Raw genomic sequence first — 16,354 nt, 5'->3', positions numbered from 1 at the left:
AAAGCTGTGCCCAACATGTCCTTACCTGAGAAATTACCGAGGGTTGCCCATAGCTCTCTATTTTTCTGAGCTATATGTACCTGTCCAGGAGTATTTTTAAAAGACCCTATCGTTTCCACCTCCACCACCATTGCCGGCAGCCCATTCCACGCACTCACCACTCTCTGCATTAAAAAAAAAACTTACCCCTGACATCTCCTCTGTACCTACTTCGAAGCACCTTAAAACTGTGCCTTCTCATGTTAACCATTTCAGCCCTGGGAAAAAGCCTCTGACTATCCACACGATCAAAGCTGAGCACTCTAAGTAACCATTCCTGCCCCTGAGCCATCGATCCCTGTTATGGCCACAACATCATAGCTCCAAGTACTGATCCACGCTCTAAGCTCATCTGCTTTGTTCATGATGCTTCTCGCATTAAAATAGACACATCTCAAATCATTGGTCTGAGCGTATCCCTTCTCTATCACTTGCCTAATTTCCTTCTCGCACTGTCTCCAAACTTTCTCTATATGTGAGCCACCACCCCTTCCTCCGTCTCTTCAGTTTGGTTTCCAACCCCCAGCAATTCTAGCTTAAACTCTCCCCAATAGCCTTAGCAAACCTCCCTGCCAAGATATTGGCCCCCCTCAGATTCAAGTGCAACCCATCCTTTTTGTAGAGGTCATGCCTGCCCCAAAAGAGGTCCTAGTGATCCAGAAATCTGAATCCTTGCCCCCTGCTCCAATCTCTCAGCCACACATTTATCCTCCACCTCAGTGTATTCTTATACTCACTGTTGTGTGGCATAGGCAGTAATCCTGAGATTACTACCTTTGAGGTCCTGCTTCTCAACTTCCTTCCTAACTCCCTGTAGTCTGTTTTAAGGAACTCCTCCCTTTTCCTACCTATGTTGTTGGTACCAATATGTAGCACGACCTTTGACCTTCCCACTTAAAGATATTGTGACAAATCCCCAGGAGTGGGTCATAGGCTGCAATCTGATCAATGGTTTTGGGCAATTTATATATAGAATATCAGTTTGATATACGGTCTAACGGACCCCCAGGAGTGGGTCACAGGTTGGGATCCAGTGCTGGGATTCTAGGGTCAACATACCATATAACAGATCCATGGAAGTGGGTCATCGTGTGGGATCTAATTTACGTTGACTATTTAACCTATCTGGTACATCTTTGGACTGTGGGAGGAAACTGGTGCATCCGCATTCCACGGGGAGGACGTACAGAGATTCCTTATGAAGGACGCCAGAATTGAACTCAACACCAGCACCCCGAGCTATTAGGAGCATTGTGCTAACCCCTGTGCTACCCTGGCACCCAACTCAAGCTGTCAAAGCCTAATCCAAAATTCACTTCCTCGTGAATCTTAATTCTCTCTCTCCCTCTCACCTCCACATTGGCACTCCCTCTCCACCATCTCCCCCTTCTCTGCTTAAACCCCTCCCTCCCAACTACACATCAACACCATTTCCACCACCTTTCCCCCACCCCTTTCTCTGATCCCTATCCTGGTCCCACCTCTTTCCCTCCCCACTTCCACATCGACACTCACTCTCCATCACCTCCCCCTCCTTCTCTGCTCCCTATCCTGGTCCCACCTCCTCTCCCCTTTTCCCTACATTTCTTCCCCACCCAACTATGACAGGTCTTCCTGCTGGAGGCAAGTGATCGCACTGGCGGCTGGCTGCAGACAACACGGACGGAAGACGGGGCAATCTTTGAGCATGGACCCAGGGGAGTGCGACCCGCAGGAGCAATGGGAAAGAACACACTCCAGCTGGTGAGGGAGTGAGACTGGGGGTGTAGGGGTTACAGGCTAAAGTCCAATTCAGGGGTTCCAGGGTAAACATTCAGTATAACAGATCCCCGGGAGTGGGTCACAGGCTGTGATCCAATCAAGGGCTTCAGGAAGTTTATATATAGAATATCAAATTGATATACGGTCTAATGAATCCCCAGGAGTGGGTCACAGGCTGCGTTCTGATCAATGATTTTGGGCAGTTTATATAGAATATTAGATAGATATAGGGTCTAATGTATCTCCAGGAGTGGGTCACGGGCTCCGATCTGATCAAGGGTTTCGGGCAGTTTATATATAGAATATCAGTTAGATAAATGGTCTAACAGATCCCCAGGAGTGGATCACAGGTTGGAATCCAGTGCCGGGATTCCAGGGTCAATATGCCATATAACAGATCCATGGAAGTGGGTTATAGGATGGGATCTAATCCAAGAGTCAACACTTTCCATTTCGTCTTGTTCTCTAGGTTTCTGAGCTTGCTCTGGACACCGATGTTATTCCTGTTAGTTACAGTAATAATGCATCAAAGAACAGATACCTCTTCGTAGGTGGCCAGCTTTGCAAGTTACCTTCCAATATCAGGTTGGTGACCTCACAGCTGAGCAGTTATATTCTTCAGTGTGAATTCCACCCAACGTACCTTGTAATCTCCTGTCCCACCTGTTTCCACACTACACTCAGTGCGGTCTGACCCAGGGATGTAGAGACCAGAACTGTGTACAGTACTCCCAGTGCGGTCTGACCCAGGGATGTAGAGACCAGAACTGTACACAGTAGAAACATAGAAAACCTACAGCACAATACAGGCCTTTTGGCCCACAATGCTGGGTCGAACATGTACTTACTTTAGAAATTACCTAGGGTTACCCATAGCCCTCTATTTTTCTAAACTCCATGTACTTATCCACGAGTCTCTTAAAAGACCCTATCGTATCCACCTCCACCACTGTTACTGGCAGCCCATTCAGAATCAAAATTAGGTTTATTATCACCAGCATGTGACATGAAATTTGTTAACTTAGCAGCAGCAGTTCAATGCAATACATCCACACACTCACCACTCTGCGTCAAAAAAAAACTTAACCCTGACATCTCCTCTGTACCTACTCCCCAGCACCTTAAACCTGTGTCCTTTCGTGTGAGCCATTTCAGCCCTGGGAAAAAGCCTCTGACTATCCACACGATCAATGCCTCCCATCACCTTATATACCTCTATCAGGTCACCTCTCATCCTCCGCTGCTCCAGGGAGAAAAGGCAAGTTCACTCAACCTGTTCTCATAAGGCATGCTTCCCAATCCAGGAAACATCCTTGTAAATCTCCTCTGCACCCTTTTTATGGTTTCCACATCCTTCCTGTAGTGAGGCGACCAGAACTGAACATAGTACTCTAAATGGGATCCGACCAGGGTCCTTTATAGCTGTAACATTATCTCTCGGCTCCTAAACTCAGTCCCATGGCCAATGATGAAGGCCAATACACCGTATGCCTTCTAAACCACAGAGTCAACCTGCACAGCAGCTTTGAATGTCCTATGGACTTGAACCCCAAGCTCTCTCTGATCCTCCACACTGCCAAGAGTCTTGCCATTAATACTATATTCTGCCATCACATTTGACCAACCAAAATGAACCACCTCACATTTATCTGGGTTGAACTCCATCTGCCACTTCTCAGCCCAGTTTTGCATCCTATCGATGTCCCGCTGTAACCTTTGACAACCCTCCCCACTATCCACAACACCCCCAACCTTTGTGTCTTCAGCAAATTTACTAACCCATCCCTCCAGTTCCTCATCCAGGTCATTTATAAAAATCACGAAGAGAAGGGGTCCCAGAACGGATCTCTGAGGCACATCACTGGTCACCAATTTCCATGCAGAATATGACCCGTCTACAACCACTCTTTGCCTTCTGTGAGCAAGCCAGTTCTGGATCCACAGAACAAGGTCCCCTTGGATCCCATACTGCCTTACTTTCTCAATAAGCCTCGCATGGGGTACCTTGTCAAATGCCTTGCTGAAATCCATATACACTACATCTACTGCTCTTCCTTCATCCATGTGTTTAGTCACATCCTCAAAAAATTCAATCAGGTTCGTCAGGCATGACCTGCCATTGACAAAGCCATGCTGACTATTCCTAATTAAATTATGCCCCTCCAAATATTCAGAAATCCTGCCTCTCAGGATTTTCTCCATCAACTTACCAACCACTAAAGTCTATAATTTCCTGGGCTATCTCTATTCCCTTTCTTGAATTAGGGAACAACATCTACAACCCTCCAATCCTCCGGAACCTCTCCCGGCCCCGTTGATGATGCAAAGATCAACTCCAGAGGCTTAGCAATCTCCTCCCTCGCTCCCCACAGTAGCCTGGGGTACATCTCATCCAGTCATGGTGACTTATCCAACTTGATGCTTTCCAAAAGCTCCAGCACATCCTCTTTCTTAATGTCTACATGCTCAAGTTTTTGGTCCACTGTATGTCATACCTACAATCGCCAAGGTCCTTTTCCGTAGTGAATACTGAAGCAAAGTATTCATTAAGTACCTCAGCTATCTCCCCTGGTTCCATACACACTTTTCCACTGTCACACTTGATTGGTCCTTTTCTCTCACATCTTATCCTCTTGCTCATCACATACTTGTAGAATGCCTTGGGGTTTTCCTTAATCCTGCTTGCCAAGGCCTTCTCATGGCCCCTTCTAGCTCTCCTAATTTCATCCTTAAGCGCCTTCCTGCTGGCCTTATAATTTTCTAGATCTCTATCATTACCTACTTTTTTGAACCTTTTGTAAGCTTTTCTTCTTGACTAGATTTTCAACAGCCTTTGTACACCACAGTTCCTGTATCCTACCATCCTTTCCCTGTTTCATTGGAACATACTATGCAGAACATCATACAAATATCCCCTGAACGTTTGCCGCATTTCTTCCGTACATTTCCCTGAGAACATCTGTTCCCAATTTATGCTTCCAAGTTCCTGCCTGATAGCCTCATATTTCCCTTTACACCAATTAAACGCTTTTCTAACTTGTCTGGTCCTATCCCTCTCCAATGTTATGGTAAAGGAGATAGAATTGTGATCACTATCTCCAAAATGCTCTCCTACTGAGAGACCTGACACCTGACCAGGTTTATTTCCCAATACCAGATCAAGTACAGCTTCTCCTCTTTTAGGCTTATCTATATATTGTGTCAGGAAAGTTTCCCAAAAACACCTAACAAACTCCATCCCATCCAAACCCCTTGCTCTAGGGAGATGTCAATCAATATTTGGGAAATTAAAATCTCCCACCATGACACCCTGTTATTATTACACTTTTCTAGAATCTGTCTCCCTATCTGCTCCTTGATGTCCCTGTACTATTGGGTAGTCTATAAAAAACACCCAGTACAGATAGTGACCCCTTCCTGTTTCTAACTTCCACCCACAGAGACTTAGTAGACAATCCCTCCATGACTTCCTTCTTTTCTGCAGCCATAACACTATCTTTGATCAGCAGTGCCACACTCCCACTTCTTTTGCCTCCTTCCCAGTACTCCCAGTTTGGTCTGACCAAGGGATAAGAGACCAGAACTCTGCACGGTACTCCCAGTGTGGGTCTAACCCAGGGATATAGAGACCAGAACTATGCACAGTGCTCCCAATGTGGTCTAACCCAGGGATATAGAGACCAGAACAATGCACAGTGCTCCCAATGTGGTCTAACCCAGGGATATAGAGACCAGAACTATGCACAGTGCTCCCAATGTGGTCTAACCCAGGGATATAGAGACCAGAACTATGCACAGTGCTCCCAATGTGGTCTAACCCAGGGATATAGAGACCAGAACAATGCACAGTGCTCCCAATGTGGTCTAACCCAGGGATATAGAGACCAGAACTATGCACAGTGCTCCCAATGTGGTCTAACCCAGGGATATAGAGACCAGAACTTTGCACAGTGCTCCCAATGTGGTCTAACCCAGGGATATAGAGACCAGAACAATGCACAGTGCTCCCAATGTGGTCTAACCCAGGGATATAGAGACCAGAACTATGCACAGTGCTCCCAGTGTGGTCTAACCCAGGGATATAGAGACCAGAACTATGCACAGTGCTCCCAATGTGGTCTAACCCAGGGATATAGAGACCAGAACTATGCACAGTGCTCCCAATGTGGTCTAACCCAGGGATATAGAGACCAGAACAATGCACAGTGCTCCCAATGTGGTCTAACCCAGGGATATAGAGACCAGAACTATGCACAGTGCTCCCAATGTGGTCTAACCCAGGGATATAGAGACCAGAACTTTGCACAGTGCTCCCAATGTGGTCTAACCCAGGGATATAGAGACCAGAACAATGCACAGTGCTCCCAATGTGGTCTAACCCAGGGATATAGAGACCAGAACTATGCACAGTGCTCCCAGTGTGGTCTAACCCAGGGATATAGAGACCAGAACTATGCACAGTGCTCCCAATGTGGTCTAACCCAGGGATATAGAGACCAGAACAATGCACAGTGCTCCCAATGTGGTCTAACCCAGGGATATAGAGACCAGAACTATGCACAGTGCTCCCAATGTGGTCTAACCCAGGGATATAGAGACCAGAACTTTGCACAGTGCTCCCAATGTGGTCTAACCCAGGGATATAGAGACCAGAACTATGCACAGTGCTCCCAATGTGGTCTAACCCAGGGATATAGAGACCAGAACAATGCACAGTGCTCCCAATGTGGTCTAACCCAGGGATATAGAGACCAGAACTATGCACAGTGCTCCCAATGTGGTCTAACCCAGGGATATAGAGACCAGAACAATGCACAGTGCTCCCAATGTGGTCTAACCCAGGGATATAGAGACCAGAACTATGCACAGTGCTCCCAATGTGGTCTAACCCAGGGATATAGAGACCAGAACAATGCACAGTGCTCCCAATGTGGTCTAACCCAGGGATATAGAGACCAGAACTATGCACAGTGCTCCCAATGTGGTCTAACCCAGGGATATAGAGACCAGAACTATGCACAGTGCTCCCAATGTGGTCTAACCCAGGGATATAGAGACCAGAACTATGCACAGTGCTCCCAATGTGGTCTAACCCAGGGATATAGAGACCAGAACTATGCACAGTGCTCCCAATGTGGTCTAACCCAGGCATATAGAGACCAGAACAATGCACAGTGCTCCCAATGTGGTCTAACCCAGGGATATAGAGACCAGAACAATGCACAGTGCTCCCAATGTAGTCTAACCCAGGGATATAGAGACCAGAACTATGCACAGTGCTCCCAATGTGGTCTAACCCAGGGATATAGAGACCAGAACTATGCACAGTGCTCCCAATGTGGTCTAACCCAGGGATATAGAGACCAGAACTATGCACAGTGCTCCCAATGTGGTCTAACCCAGGGATATAGAGACCAGGTGAGGGTAGCCGACAGGTCTTCAACCCTCGGTGAGGTAGAGGATCTGCCTATCCCAGCATGTGAAGTGTAGTCTGACCCAGAGATAGAACATGGGACATAGAACACTTACGGTACAGTACAGGCCTTCAGTCCACAATGTTGTGTCCTTTTAACCTACTTTAAGATTAATCTCACCCTTCCTCTTACATTGCCCTCTGTTTTTCTATCTACCGTGTGCCTATCTAAGAAGTTCTTACATTCCTCTACCACCACCCTTGGCAGGGTATTCTGTGCACCACCACTCTCTGTGTAAAGAACTTAACCCTGGCATCTCCCCTATACTTTCCTCCAATTACCTTAAAATTGTGCCCCCTTGTATTGGTCATTTCTAGCCTCGGAAAGTTCCTGGCTGTCCACTTGATCTCTGCCTCTTACTGTATTGTACACCTCTATCAGGTCACCTCTCATCTGCCTTAGCTCCAAAGAGAAAAGCCCCAGCTCGCTCAGCCTAGCTTCTTTCAGACAGTGTCCTGGTAAATCTCCTCCACCCTCTCCCATCCATTCTATAATGAGGTGTGGCCTGTGGCTCCATTGTCCAAGGACTATGGTGGGCACTAGGTGGAATGGGAGAGGAACCGGGTGTGGGTACAGACAGGGATGGGGTGGGTGGATTTGGGCAAGGGTAAGGGGTATTTGTGCAAGGGGTAGTGTGGGGACAGATGGGGCTGAGCATAAGGTGGGGAGGCATATCATTGGTGTACATGGGCTTGGGGGATATGTAGGTGGAGTCACAGGAGTAAAGGGTATTTGAGTATTGGAAGGGGCTGGTGGTTGGGCTGTGCTTCCTACTGTGTCTCGGGCTCTGTGGACAGCCTCTTTGGCAGCAATGTGTGACCCGTTCCGCTCCCTGTACCTTCACTTTGACAGGAGTACATTCTACAGGCTGCCCCCCTTCTCCCAACCCCTAGCGTGCAGCCTGGCCAGGGAACCATTCGTTACACGTGGCAAGGAGACAGACGAGAGTGTGCATCACTTCTGCACTCGAAGGTTCGGGGAGGAGGTGAGGCCAGGGATGGTGGGGTAACATGTATCGCTTCTCACTGAGACACCCCCATGCCGTCGCCGCCACATCCACCCCCCCTCCCTTTTGCCATGGTATCCCCCATCACCACAGCGTCCCTCCCCCTTCACCGTGGTGCCCCGTCTCCCCTAACACAGTGCAGGACTCTTCTCTTTGACTCCCTTCCCCATCTCACCCTCACCTATCCCGTTCCCTCCTCTTACCTGTCTCTCCAACTCTCCCACTCACTCTTTGGCCTGCTCCTCACCCCCCACCCCTCGTCCTCTCTCCCCCTCACCACAACCCCGCGCACTGACCCTTCTCCCGTCTCCATCCACAGATGGCAATCTATGCAGTGGACAGCCTGTGTCGTGGGGTCTTTGCCGGTGACAGCCGGAAACTCAGTGCACGTTCCTGCTTCCCCGCACAATTCCAGGCCGAAAGGAGTTTTGGCTCTGTGATCCTCGGGATGTTGGCTGGAGTAGGAGGTCAGTGTGTTCTCAACTTGGCCCTCAACCACAACAACCTGTCCTTACCAAACCCCCATGCCTCCTCCCCCATCCTTCTTCCCCATTCTCCCTCCATACCCCATCCCCTGCCCCTGTCAACCCCTCCTTTCCCCGTCTTCACCCTCTGTCAACCTCTCTCCCCCGTCCTGGTACCCCTCTCCCTGCCAACCCCCTTCCCCATCCTTTCCCCCCGTCTAACCCCTGCCCCAGCCTTCTGCCTTGACTTCTCTCATCACGTCTTTTCTATCTCATTGTCCCAATCTCTTTGTGCCAGTCCCCAGCCCACCCCTCTCTCTGCCTCCCCTCACACAGTCCCTGTTATATCTGTCTGTCCCCCTCCATTCTCTGTGGGTGGGTTAGTCACCTGAAGGCACTGCTGCCAGGTGGGACAGAGTGAGACACAAAGACCAGTGCTGACAGGCACCCCTCCCGTGCAATGCCTCACCCCTTCCGATGCTCTGCCTCACCACAGTTACCAAGTGGGATGGAGAGCATACTGGCCTGATGGACCGAGCTCGGCACGAAGGCTGGACACAGTGGACCCTGAAGGGCGGCATGCAGACTCTGCCAGAAGCCATGGAGGCTACTTTACGCAGGAGAGGTGTGGAGATCCACCTGCATACACCCGTCACCCATCTTCAACCCACCGAGGATGGGGCCTGTCAGGTGAGTGACACCTGATATCACCTGGAGTATTCAGCTCCTCCTCACTCCTGTGTGTAAACTCACTCACAGGGCTCTACAGCTCGTGTTCTCGATATTTATTGTTTCTTTATTTTCTACTTGCTCATTTTATTGTCTTTTACACATTGGTTGTTCGTCTTTGTTGTGCGTGGCTCTTCATTGATTCTGTTTCTTCGTATTAACTGTGAGTGTCTGCAAAATGGTTGGACACCAGGGTACATACGGTTAGCACGACACTATGACAGCTCGGAGTTCAGAGTTCAATTCCAACGCCACCTGTAGGAGTCTCTACATCCTCCCTGTAGAATGCGTAGTTTTTCCGGCTTCCTCCCACGGTCCAAAGGCATTCCAGCTCGGCTCATTGTCCTGTCATTAGCTTAGGGTTAATTTGGGTGGTAGAGTTGCTGGCAGCATAGCTCAGAGAGCCAGAAGGGCCTACTACACACAGTATCACTAAATAAAGAAAGAAAGAAACATTTCGGGGTTGTATATGTACTTGGAATATAAATTTACTTTGAACTTTGAATCCCTGGATTAGACCCCAGCCTACATCCTACTTCCAGGAATCTGTAATTATGTAAACAGGCCCCCCCAGACGCTTGGATTAGATTCCAGCCTGTAATTTACCCCCAGGGATTGGGTCGATATGTAGATGCCAGTTTGTAACCCACTCCTAGGATCTGTTATCGTGTATAGAGACCCACTGAGCCCCTGGATTAGATTTCATCCTGTAATTTGCCCCTAGGGATATGTTATTCTATATATAGATCCCCCCGCCAAAGTCCCAGGATTGGATCCTGGCATGTAACTGCCTCTCAGCAATCTGTCATTCTGTATATAAAGCCCAGCCTGGAAGCCCTTGGATTAGATTTCAGTCCTGTGATTGGTTTGTGTCGTTGCTAGGTGCTGATGGATGGAGGGACCCTGACTGCAGACCATGTTTTCTCCTCGGTTCCCGCTCGAGGTGGGTAGGATGGTGCAGCAGTGAGCCGAGTCCCAGTGTGTGCAGCTCCTGGCCTCAGATTCAGGTTCAATATCACTGGTATATGTCGTGAAATTTGTTAAGTTTACAGCAGTAGTGCAATGAAATGCATGCTAAATATAGAGGGAAAGCACTGAGTTACAGTAAGTATGTATATATATATATGTCTATTAAATAGTTAAAATAATTAGTGCAAAAATATAGAAATAAAAATAGTGAGGTATTGTTCAAGGGTTCAGTGTCCATTTAGAAATGAGATGGCAGCGGGGAAGAAGCTGTTCCTGAATCGCTGTGTCTGCCTTCAGGCTTCTGTACCTCGTTCGCGATGGTAAGAATGAGAAGAGGGCATGTCCTGTGGGTGGGGTTCATTCATGGATGGATGCCGCCTTCCTAAGGCACTGCTCCTTAAAGATGTCTTGGATACTGCGGAGGCTGGTGCCCATGATGGAGCTGACTGATTTTACAACTTTCTGTAACTTACTTTGGTCTTGTGCAGTAGCCACCCCGCCCCCACCCATACTGGACAGTGATGCAGCCTGTCAGACTGCCAGTCATCTGTACAAACTCCTAATGAAATGTAGCAGCTGTCTTGCCTTCAATATGTTGCACCCAGGTTAGGTCCTCAGAGATATTAACACCCAGGAACTTGAAACTGCTCACTCATTCCACTTCTGATCCCTCTATGAGGATTGGTATGTGTTTCTTTGTCTTGCCCTTACTGAAGTCCACAATCAGCTCTTATGTCTGAGTGCAAGATTGTTGCTGTGACTCCACTCAACTAACTGATATATCCGCTCCTGTATGCCGTCTCGTCTGCAGCTTAAATTCTGCCAACAATGGTTGTAATTTATAGATGGCATTTGAGCTATGCCTAGCCACATAGTCATAGGTATGGAGAGAGTAGAGCAGTGGGCTAAGCACACACTCCTGAGGTGCACCAGTGATGATTGTTATTATCACACACATATGTCATGAAATTTTGTTGTTTTGTGGCAGCATTACATAAAACATGCTATAAATTGCAATAAAACACTAAAATTACATAAAAGATACTATAAATTACAATAAAACATTAAAATTGCATAAATCATACTATAAATTACTATAAAACACACTAAAATTACATAAAACGTACTATAAATTACTATAGAACATTAAAATTACATAAAACATATAAATCACAACAAGACACTATAAATTACGATAAGGAATATGTATTCAGAAATCCTTTGGTGGGGGAGAAGAAGCTGTTCCTAAAACATGGCGTGTGAGCCGTCCGGCTCCTTTCCCTCCGCCCTGATGGTAGGAGTGAGAAGAGGGGGTGTGAGGGTCCTTAACGATGGATGCCACCTTTGTGAAGCACCATCTGTTTCAGGTGTCCGTGATGGTGGAGAAGGCAGAACCCATGTTGGGGCTGGCTGAGTTTACAACCCTTTGCAGGTTGATTCTGATCCTGTACCATAGGCCCTCCATATGAGAGAGTGATGCAACCAGTTAATAGATAGATAGATAGATACTTTATTCATCCCCATGGGGAAATTCAACTTTTTTTCCAATGTCCCATACACTTGTTGTAGCAAAACTAATTACATACAATACTTAACTCAGTAAAGAATATGATATGCATCTAAATCACTATCTCAAAAAGCATTAATAATAGCTTTTAAAAAGTTCTTAAGTCCTGGCGGTAGAATTGTAAAGCCTAATGGCATTGGGGAGTATTGACCTCTTCATCCTGGCTGAGGAGCATTGCATCGATAGTAACCTGTCGCTGAAACTGCTTCTCTGTCTCTGAAAGGTGCTATGTAGAGGATGTTCAGAGTTATCCATAATTGACCGTAGCCTACTCAGCGCCCTTCGCTCAGCTACCGATGTTAAACTCTCCAGTACTTTGCCCACGACAGAGCCCGCCTTCCTTACCAGCTTATTAAGACGTGAGGCGTCCCTCTTCTTAATGCTTCCTCCCCAACACGCCACCACAAAGAAGAGGGCGCTCTCCACAACTGACCTATAGAACATCTTCAGCATCTCACTACAGACATTGAATGACGCCAACCTTCTAAGGAAGTACAGTCGACTCTGTGCCTTCCTGCACAAGGCATCTGTGTTGGCAGTCCAGTCTAGCTTCTCGTCTAACTGTACTCCCAGATACTTGTAGGTCTTAACCTGCTCCACACATTCTCCATTAATGATCACTGGCTCCATATGAGGCCTAGATCTCCTAAAGTCCACCACCATCTCCTTGGTCTTGGTGATATTGAGACACAGGTAGTTAGAGTTGCACCATATCACAAAGTCCTGTATCAGTTTCCTATACTCCTCCTCCTGTCCATTCCTGACACACCCCACTATGGCCATGTCATCAGCGAACTTCTGCACATGGCAGGACTCCGAGTTATATTGGAAGTCTGATGTGTACAGGGTGAACAGGACCGGAGAGAGTACGGTTCCCTGCGGCGCTCCTCACGGTACATCTGTAGAAATTTGCTAGAGTCTTTGGTGACATACCAAATCTCCATAAGATATAGGAGCAGAATTAGGCCATTTGGCCCATTGAGTCTGCTCTACCATTCAGTCATGGCTGATCCTTTTTTCCTCCTTCCTCAACCCCCCTCCCCAGCCTTCTCACCATAACCTTTGATGCCGTGTCCAATGAAGAACCTATCAATCTCTGCCTTAAATACACGCAATGACCTGGCCTCCGCGATTGCCCGTGGTAATAAGTTCTACGAATTCACCTCTAAACTCACAATGAAATATAGCCTCTTGTGTGCTCTTCTTCATGATTGCAACAATATGTTGGGCCCAGGGTAGTTCTTCAGAGATGCTGACACCCAGGAACTTAAAACGGCTCACCCTTTCCACTGCTGATCCCTAGATGAGGAGGTGTGTGCTCCCTCGATTTCTCTTTAATGAGATTCTTCTCCTTCCTCCCCCAGTCCTCAGCAGCCTGCTCCCCCCAGTCTGGCAGCCGCTGGCAAAGACTCTGAAAGCCATTGGGAGTGTGTCGGTGGCTGTGGTGAACATGGAGTATGAGGGTCTGGTGCTGCCTGTGTCGGTGAGGGAACTATTCCTTTGTCCTGACCTCTCCTCTTCTCCCCTCTCCTTCCACTGCTCTCCCACGCTCCCTCTCCCTTCCCCACTCCCCCTCCCTTCCCCACGCTCCCCACTCCCTCCCCCACACTCCCCGCTCCCCCTTCCCCACGCTCCCCGCTCCCCCTTCCCCACACTCCCCCCTCCCTTCCCCACGCTCCCCTCCCTTCCCGCGCTACCCCTTCCCAATCTCATGCTCCCTCTGCACCCCCCCTCAATTCCCCTCCTTACCACTCCCTCCACCACCCCTTTCCTGTGTGTCTCTGGGTGATCTCGCCCTCTTTCAATAGGGATTTGGACATCTGGTTCCCTCGGGAGAGTGTAGCGAGATCCTGGGTGTTGTTTACGATTCCTGCAGCTTCCCCCAGCAAGACCGATCAGGGTCGCGGACCACCAGACTGACGGTATGCATTTGGCATTGTTGGGGTTGAGGGTGAGGGTGTGTGTGGGTGGAAACCAAAGGAGTCCATTTGTGCCATCAATATCCTATACTCACTTTTTTGCCATTCCCCACACCCCACTATTACCATCTTCTAGCAGATTCTGCTTGCTCCCTCCTTCCCTTTCTTTCTCTCTCTGACTCTCACTCTCTCACTCCCTCCTTCCTACACACACTCACTCTCTCTCACACTCTTCTTCTTCGGTTGTCCCATCAGAATCCGATGACGACGTCCACTCCTTTAATGGTGAGAACTTTGATGACTATACAGTCCTATCCTGGACCCACAAGCTTTATTGCAGGTGGGACATGTATATGTGGTAGTGGTGGTCGTAGTGATGGCAACCATGGCTCCATTTCTCCTGGCTCTCTTCTACTGTCTTCTGGTTGTTCTTTCCATCTCCAGAATACAAACCCCGTCCCTACACAGTTGTCACCAAGTGATACGGTCAGCAGCAACATCCTCAAGGTCCTCATGTCTGATCTTACACTTCCTTAAAGCATTCTTCATCTGATCCTTATAGCTCTTCTTTGGCCCTCCAGCTGAGTGTCGACCATAATTAGCTGGCCGTATAACACTCTGCGGGGTAGCCGACTTGGGGACATCCTTATCACGTGCCCCAGCCACTGCAACGGACGCTGGGTGGTCATGGCCTCAATATTTCTGCAGTTGATCTTTACAAGTATTTCAGTGTGAGGCACCCACTCACGCCAGGTAATTCCCAGTATGTGCTGAAGGCAGCTTATGTGGAAGCGCTCCAAGGACTTGATGTGACGGCTGTAGGTTACCCAAGCTTCACAGCTATAAAGGAGGGTGGTGACACAGAGCACTTGGTGTACAGCGACCTTTGTGGAGGGACGAAGGCCCCTGTTCTGAAAGACTGTACGTTGGAAGTCTCCCAAAGGCAGCTGATGCCTGTTTAATGCGGCTCTGGATGTTGTTGTCAATGCCGCTGTCCTCAGAGCGTCTCTCTCTCTCCTCTCTCCTCTCTGGCCTCTCTCTCCTCTCTGGCCTCTCTCTCCTCTCTGGCCTCTTTCTCCTCTCTGGCCTCTCTCTCCTCTCTGGCCTCTGTGGCCTCTCTGGCCTCTCTCTCCTCTCCCCCTCCTCTCTCTCCTCTTTCCTCACTCTCCCTCTCCTCCCCCTCCTCTCCCCCTCCTCTCCCCCTCCTCTCCCCCTCCTCTCCCCCTCCTCTCCCCCTCCTCTCCCCCTCCTCTCCCCCTCCTCTCCCCCTCCTCTCCCCCTCCTCTCCCCCTCCTCTCCCCCTCCTCTCCCCCTCCTCTCCCCCTCCTCTCCCCCTCCTCTTTCCTCACTCTCCCTCTCCTCTCCCTCTCCCCCTCCCCTCTCCCTCCTCTCTCTCCTCTTTCCTCTGTTATGAACCCCGTAACTGGGTGTCTTACCAGCAAAGATAGAAGTATCCGTTGGAGTCTGATGATACTATTTTTAACAGTATTTATTAGTAAAAATACACAAAAATAATATCAATGCAAATATACAGATAATATACGTCATCAATACTAAACCTAAAAGTGCGGGTATAATAATAATCAATAAGAAATAAGCTCTGTCGTTGTCTAGGGGATAATGAATTGTCCGATGGAAATATAAAGTTCAGTTCAGTTCATACAGGCTGCGGTAGTTGTCGATCACTGTGTTGCAATTGTTGGAGAGAGAGAGAGAGAGAAAAACTTGCCGACTTTCCTTTTACGATCTTGATCCGTATCCGTCCTTTAGCTAGACCGTTCCATGGAGGACTCGTCACCCAGGCAAGGGTGGACACACACACAAGCCCCCACTGGTCTCGTAGCGTCTCTCCTGGTGCGTCTGAGGGGTGTTCCCCAGACCCTCCTTTTATCCCCACTCACGGGGTCTCAGATGTCAATCAGGTTAGGATGATGCAATCCCTCAACCAGACCACTCTGGTTGCCCCCTGAGGGGTTTCAGTGAATAGAACAGTACTCAATACACAATTCCTTCTCCAAGAGACAATAGCAGTAATCTCTCTTTTTGTCAATAGGAGACATTCCACCTTTGTGTATTCTGGCGTTGTCTCTCTCTCATTACTGACATGATGTATATCTCTCTCATTTCCTGGGTATCAGACCCGAAATAATAGTGATCTTGCGATTCTCAAAGGCGGGGGGGTGGGCATTGGCGATTCTGTACCCTTCTGCCCATCAGAGTTGCTCCTCATTCGTAACACCTCACTCTCTCTCTCCTTTCCTGTACATCTCTGGGATGTGTGAGGAAACTTGGACCACAGGCTCACAGGGTGAGTGTACAAACTCCAGCTAGACAGCGACTGAGATGAGGATTGAACCCAGGTCTCTAGGGTAGGGAGGCAGTGGCCTGCTGTGTCACTCCATCCCACAGTCACTGAGTTCCTCTGA

At 48.5% G+C, this 16,354-nt stretch overlaps 1 protein-coding gene across 6 annotated transcripts in view; it reads left to right on the top strand.

Annotated features, from left to right (window-relative positions):
• ppox (protoporphyrinogen oxidase) overlaps positions 1 to 16,354 on the top strand; it is a 53,919-nt gene that overhangs the window by 11,924 nt on the left and 25,641 nt on the right. For 4 of the 6 annotated variants that reach the window (XM_073030971.1, XM_073030974.1, XM_073030970.1 and 1 more), the window contains exons 4-11: positions 1,648 to 1,782; positions 2,270 to 2,385; positions 8,127 to 8,259; positions 8,600 to 8,747; positions 9,241 to 9,434; positions 10,356 to 10,416; positions 13,374 to 13,492; positions 13,818 to 13,931. In XM_073030971.1, the coding sequence (XP_072887072.1) occupies positions 1,648 to 1,782; positions 2,270 to 2,385; positions 8,127 to 8,259; positions 8,600 to 8,747; positions 9,241 to 9,434; positions 10,356 to 10,416; positions 13,374 to 13,492; positions 13,818 to 13,931 (1,020 nt within the window). The remainder of the gene's footprint in view (positions 1 to 1,647; positions 1,783 to 2,269; positions 2,386 to 8,126; positions 8,260 to 8,599; positions 8,748 to 9,240; positions 9,435 to 10,355; positions 10,417 to 13,373; positions 13,493 to 13,817; positions 13,932 to 16,354) is intronic. The other 2 variants (XM_073030973.1, XM_073030975.1) reach the window with 2 other exon arrangements.

Source organism: Hemitrygon akajei, chromosome 27, assembly GCF_048418815.1.
Source record: "Hemitrygon akajei chromosome 27, sHemAka1.3, whole genome shotgun sequence".
In the NCBI taxonomy this organism is placed as follows: domain Eukaryota; kingdom Metazoa; phylum Chordata; class Chondrichthyes; order Myliobatiformes; family Dasyatidae; genus Hemitrygon; species Hemitrygon akajei.
Note: the sequence above shows the minus strand (reverse complement) of the source record. Positions and strands in the feature narration are given on the sequence as shown.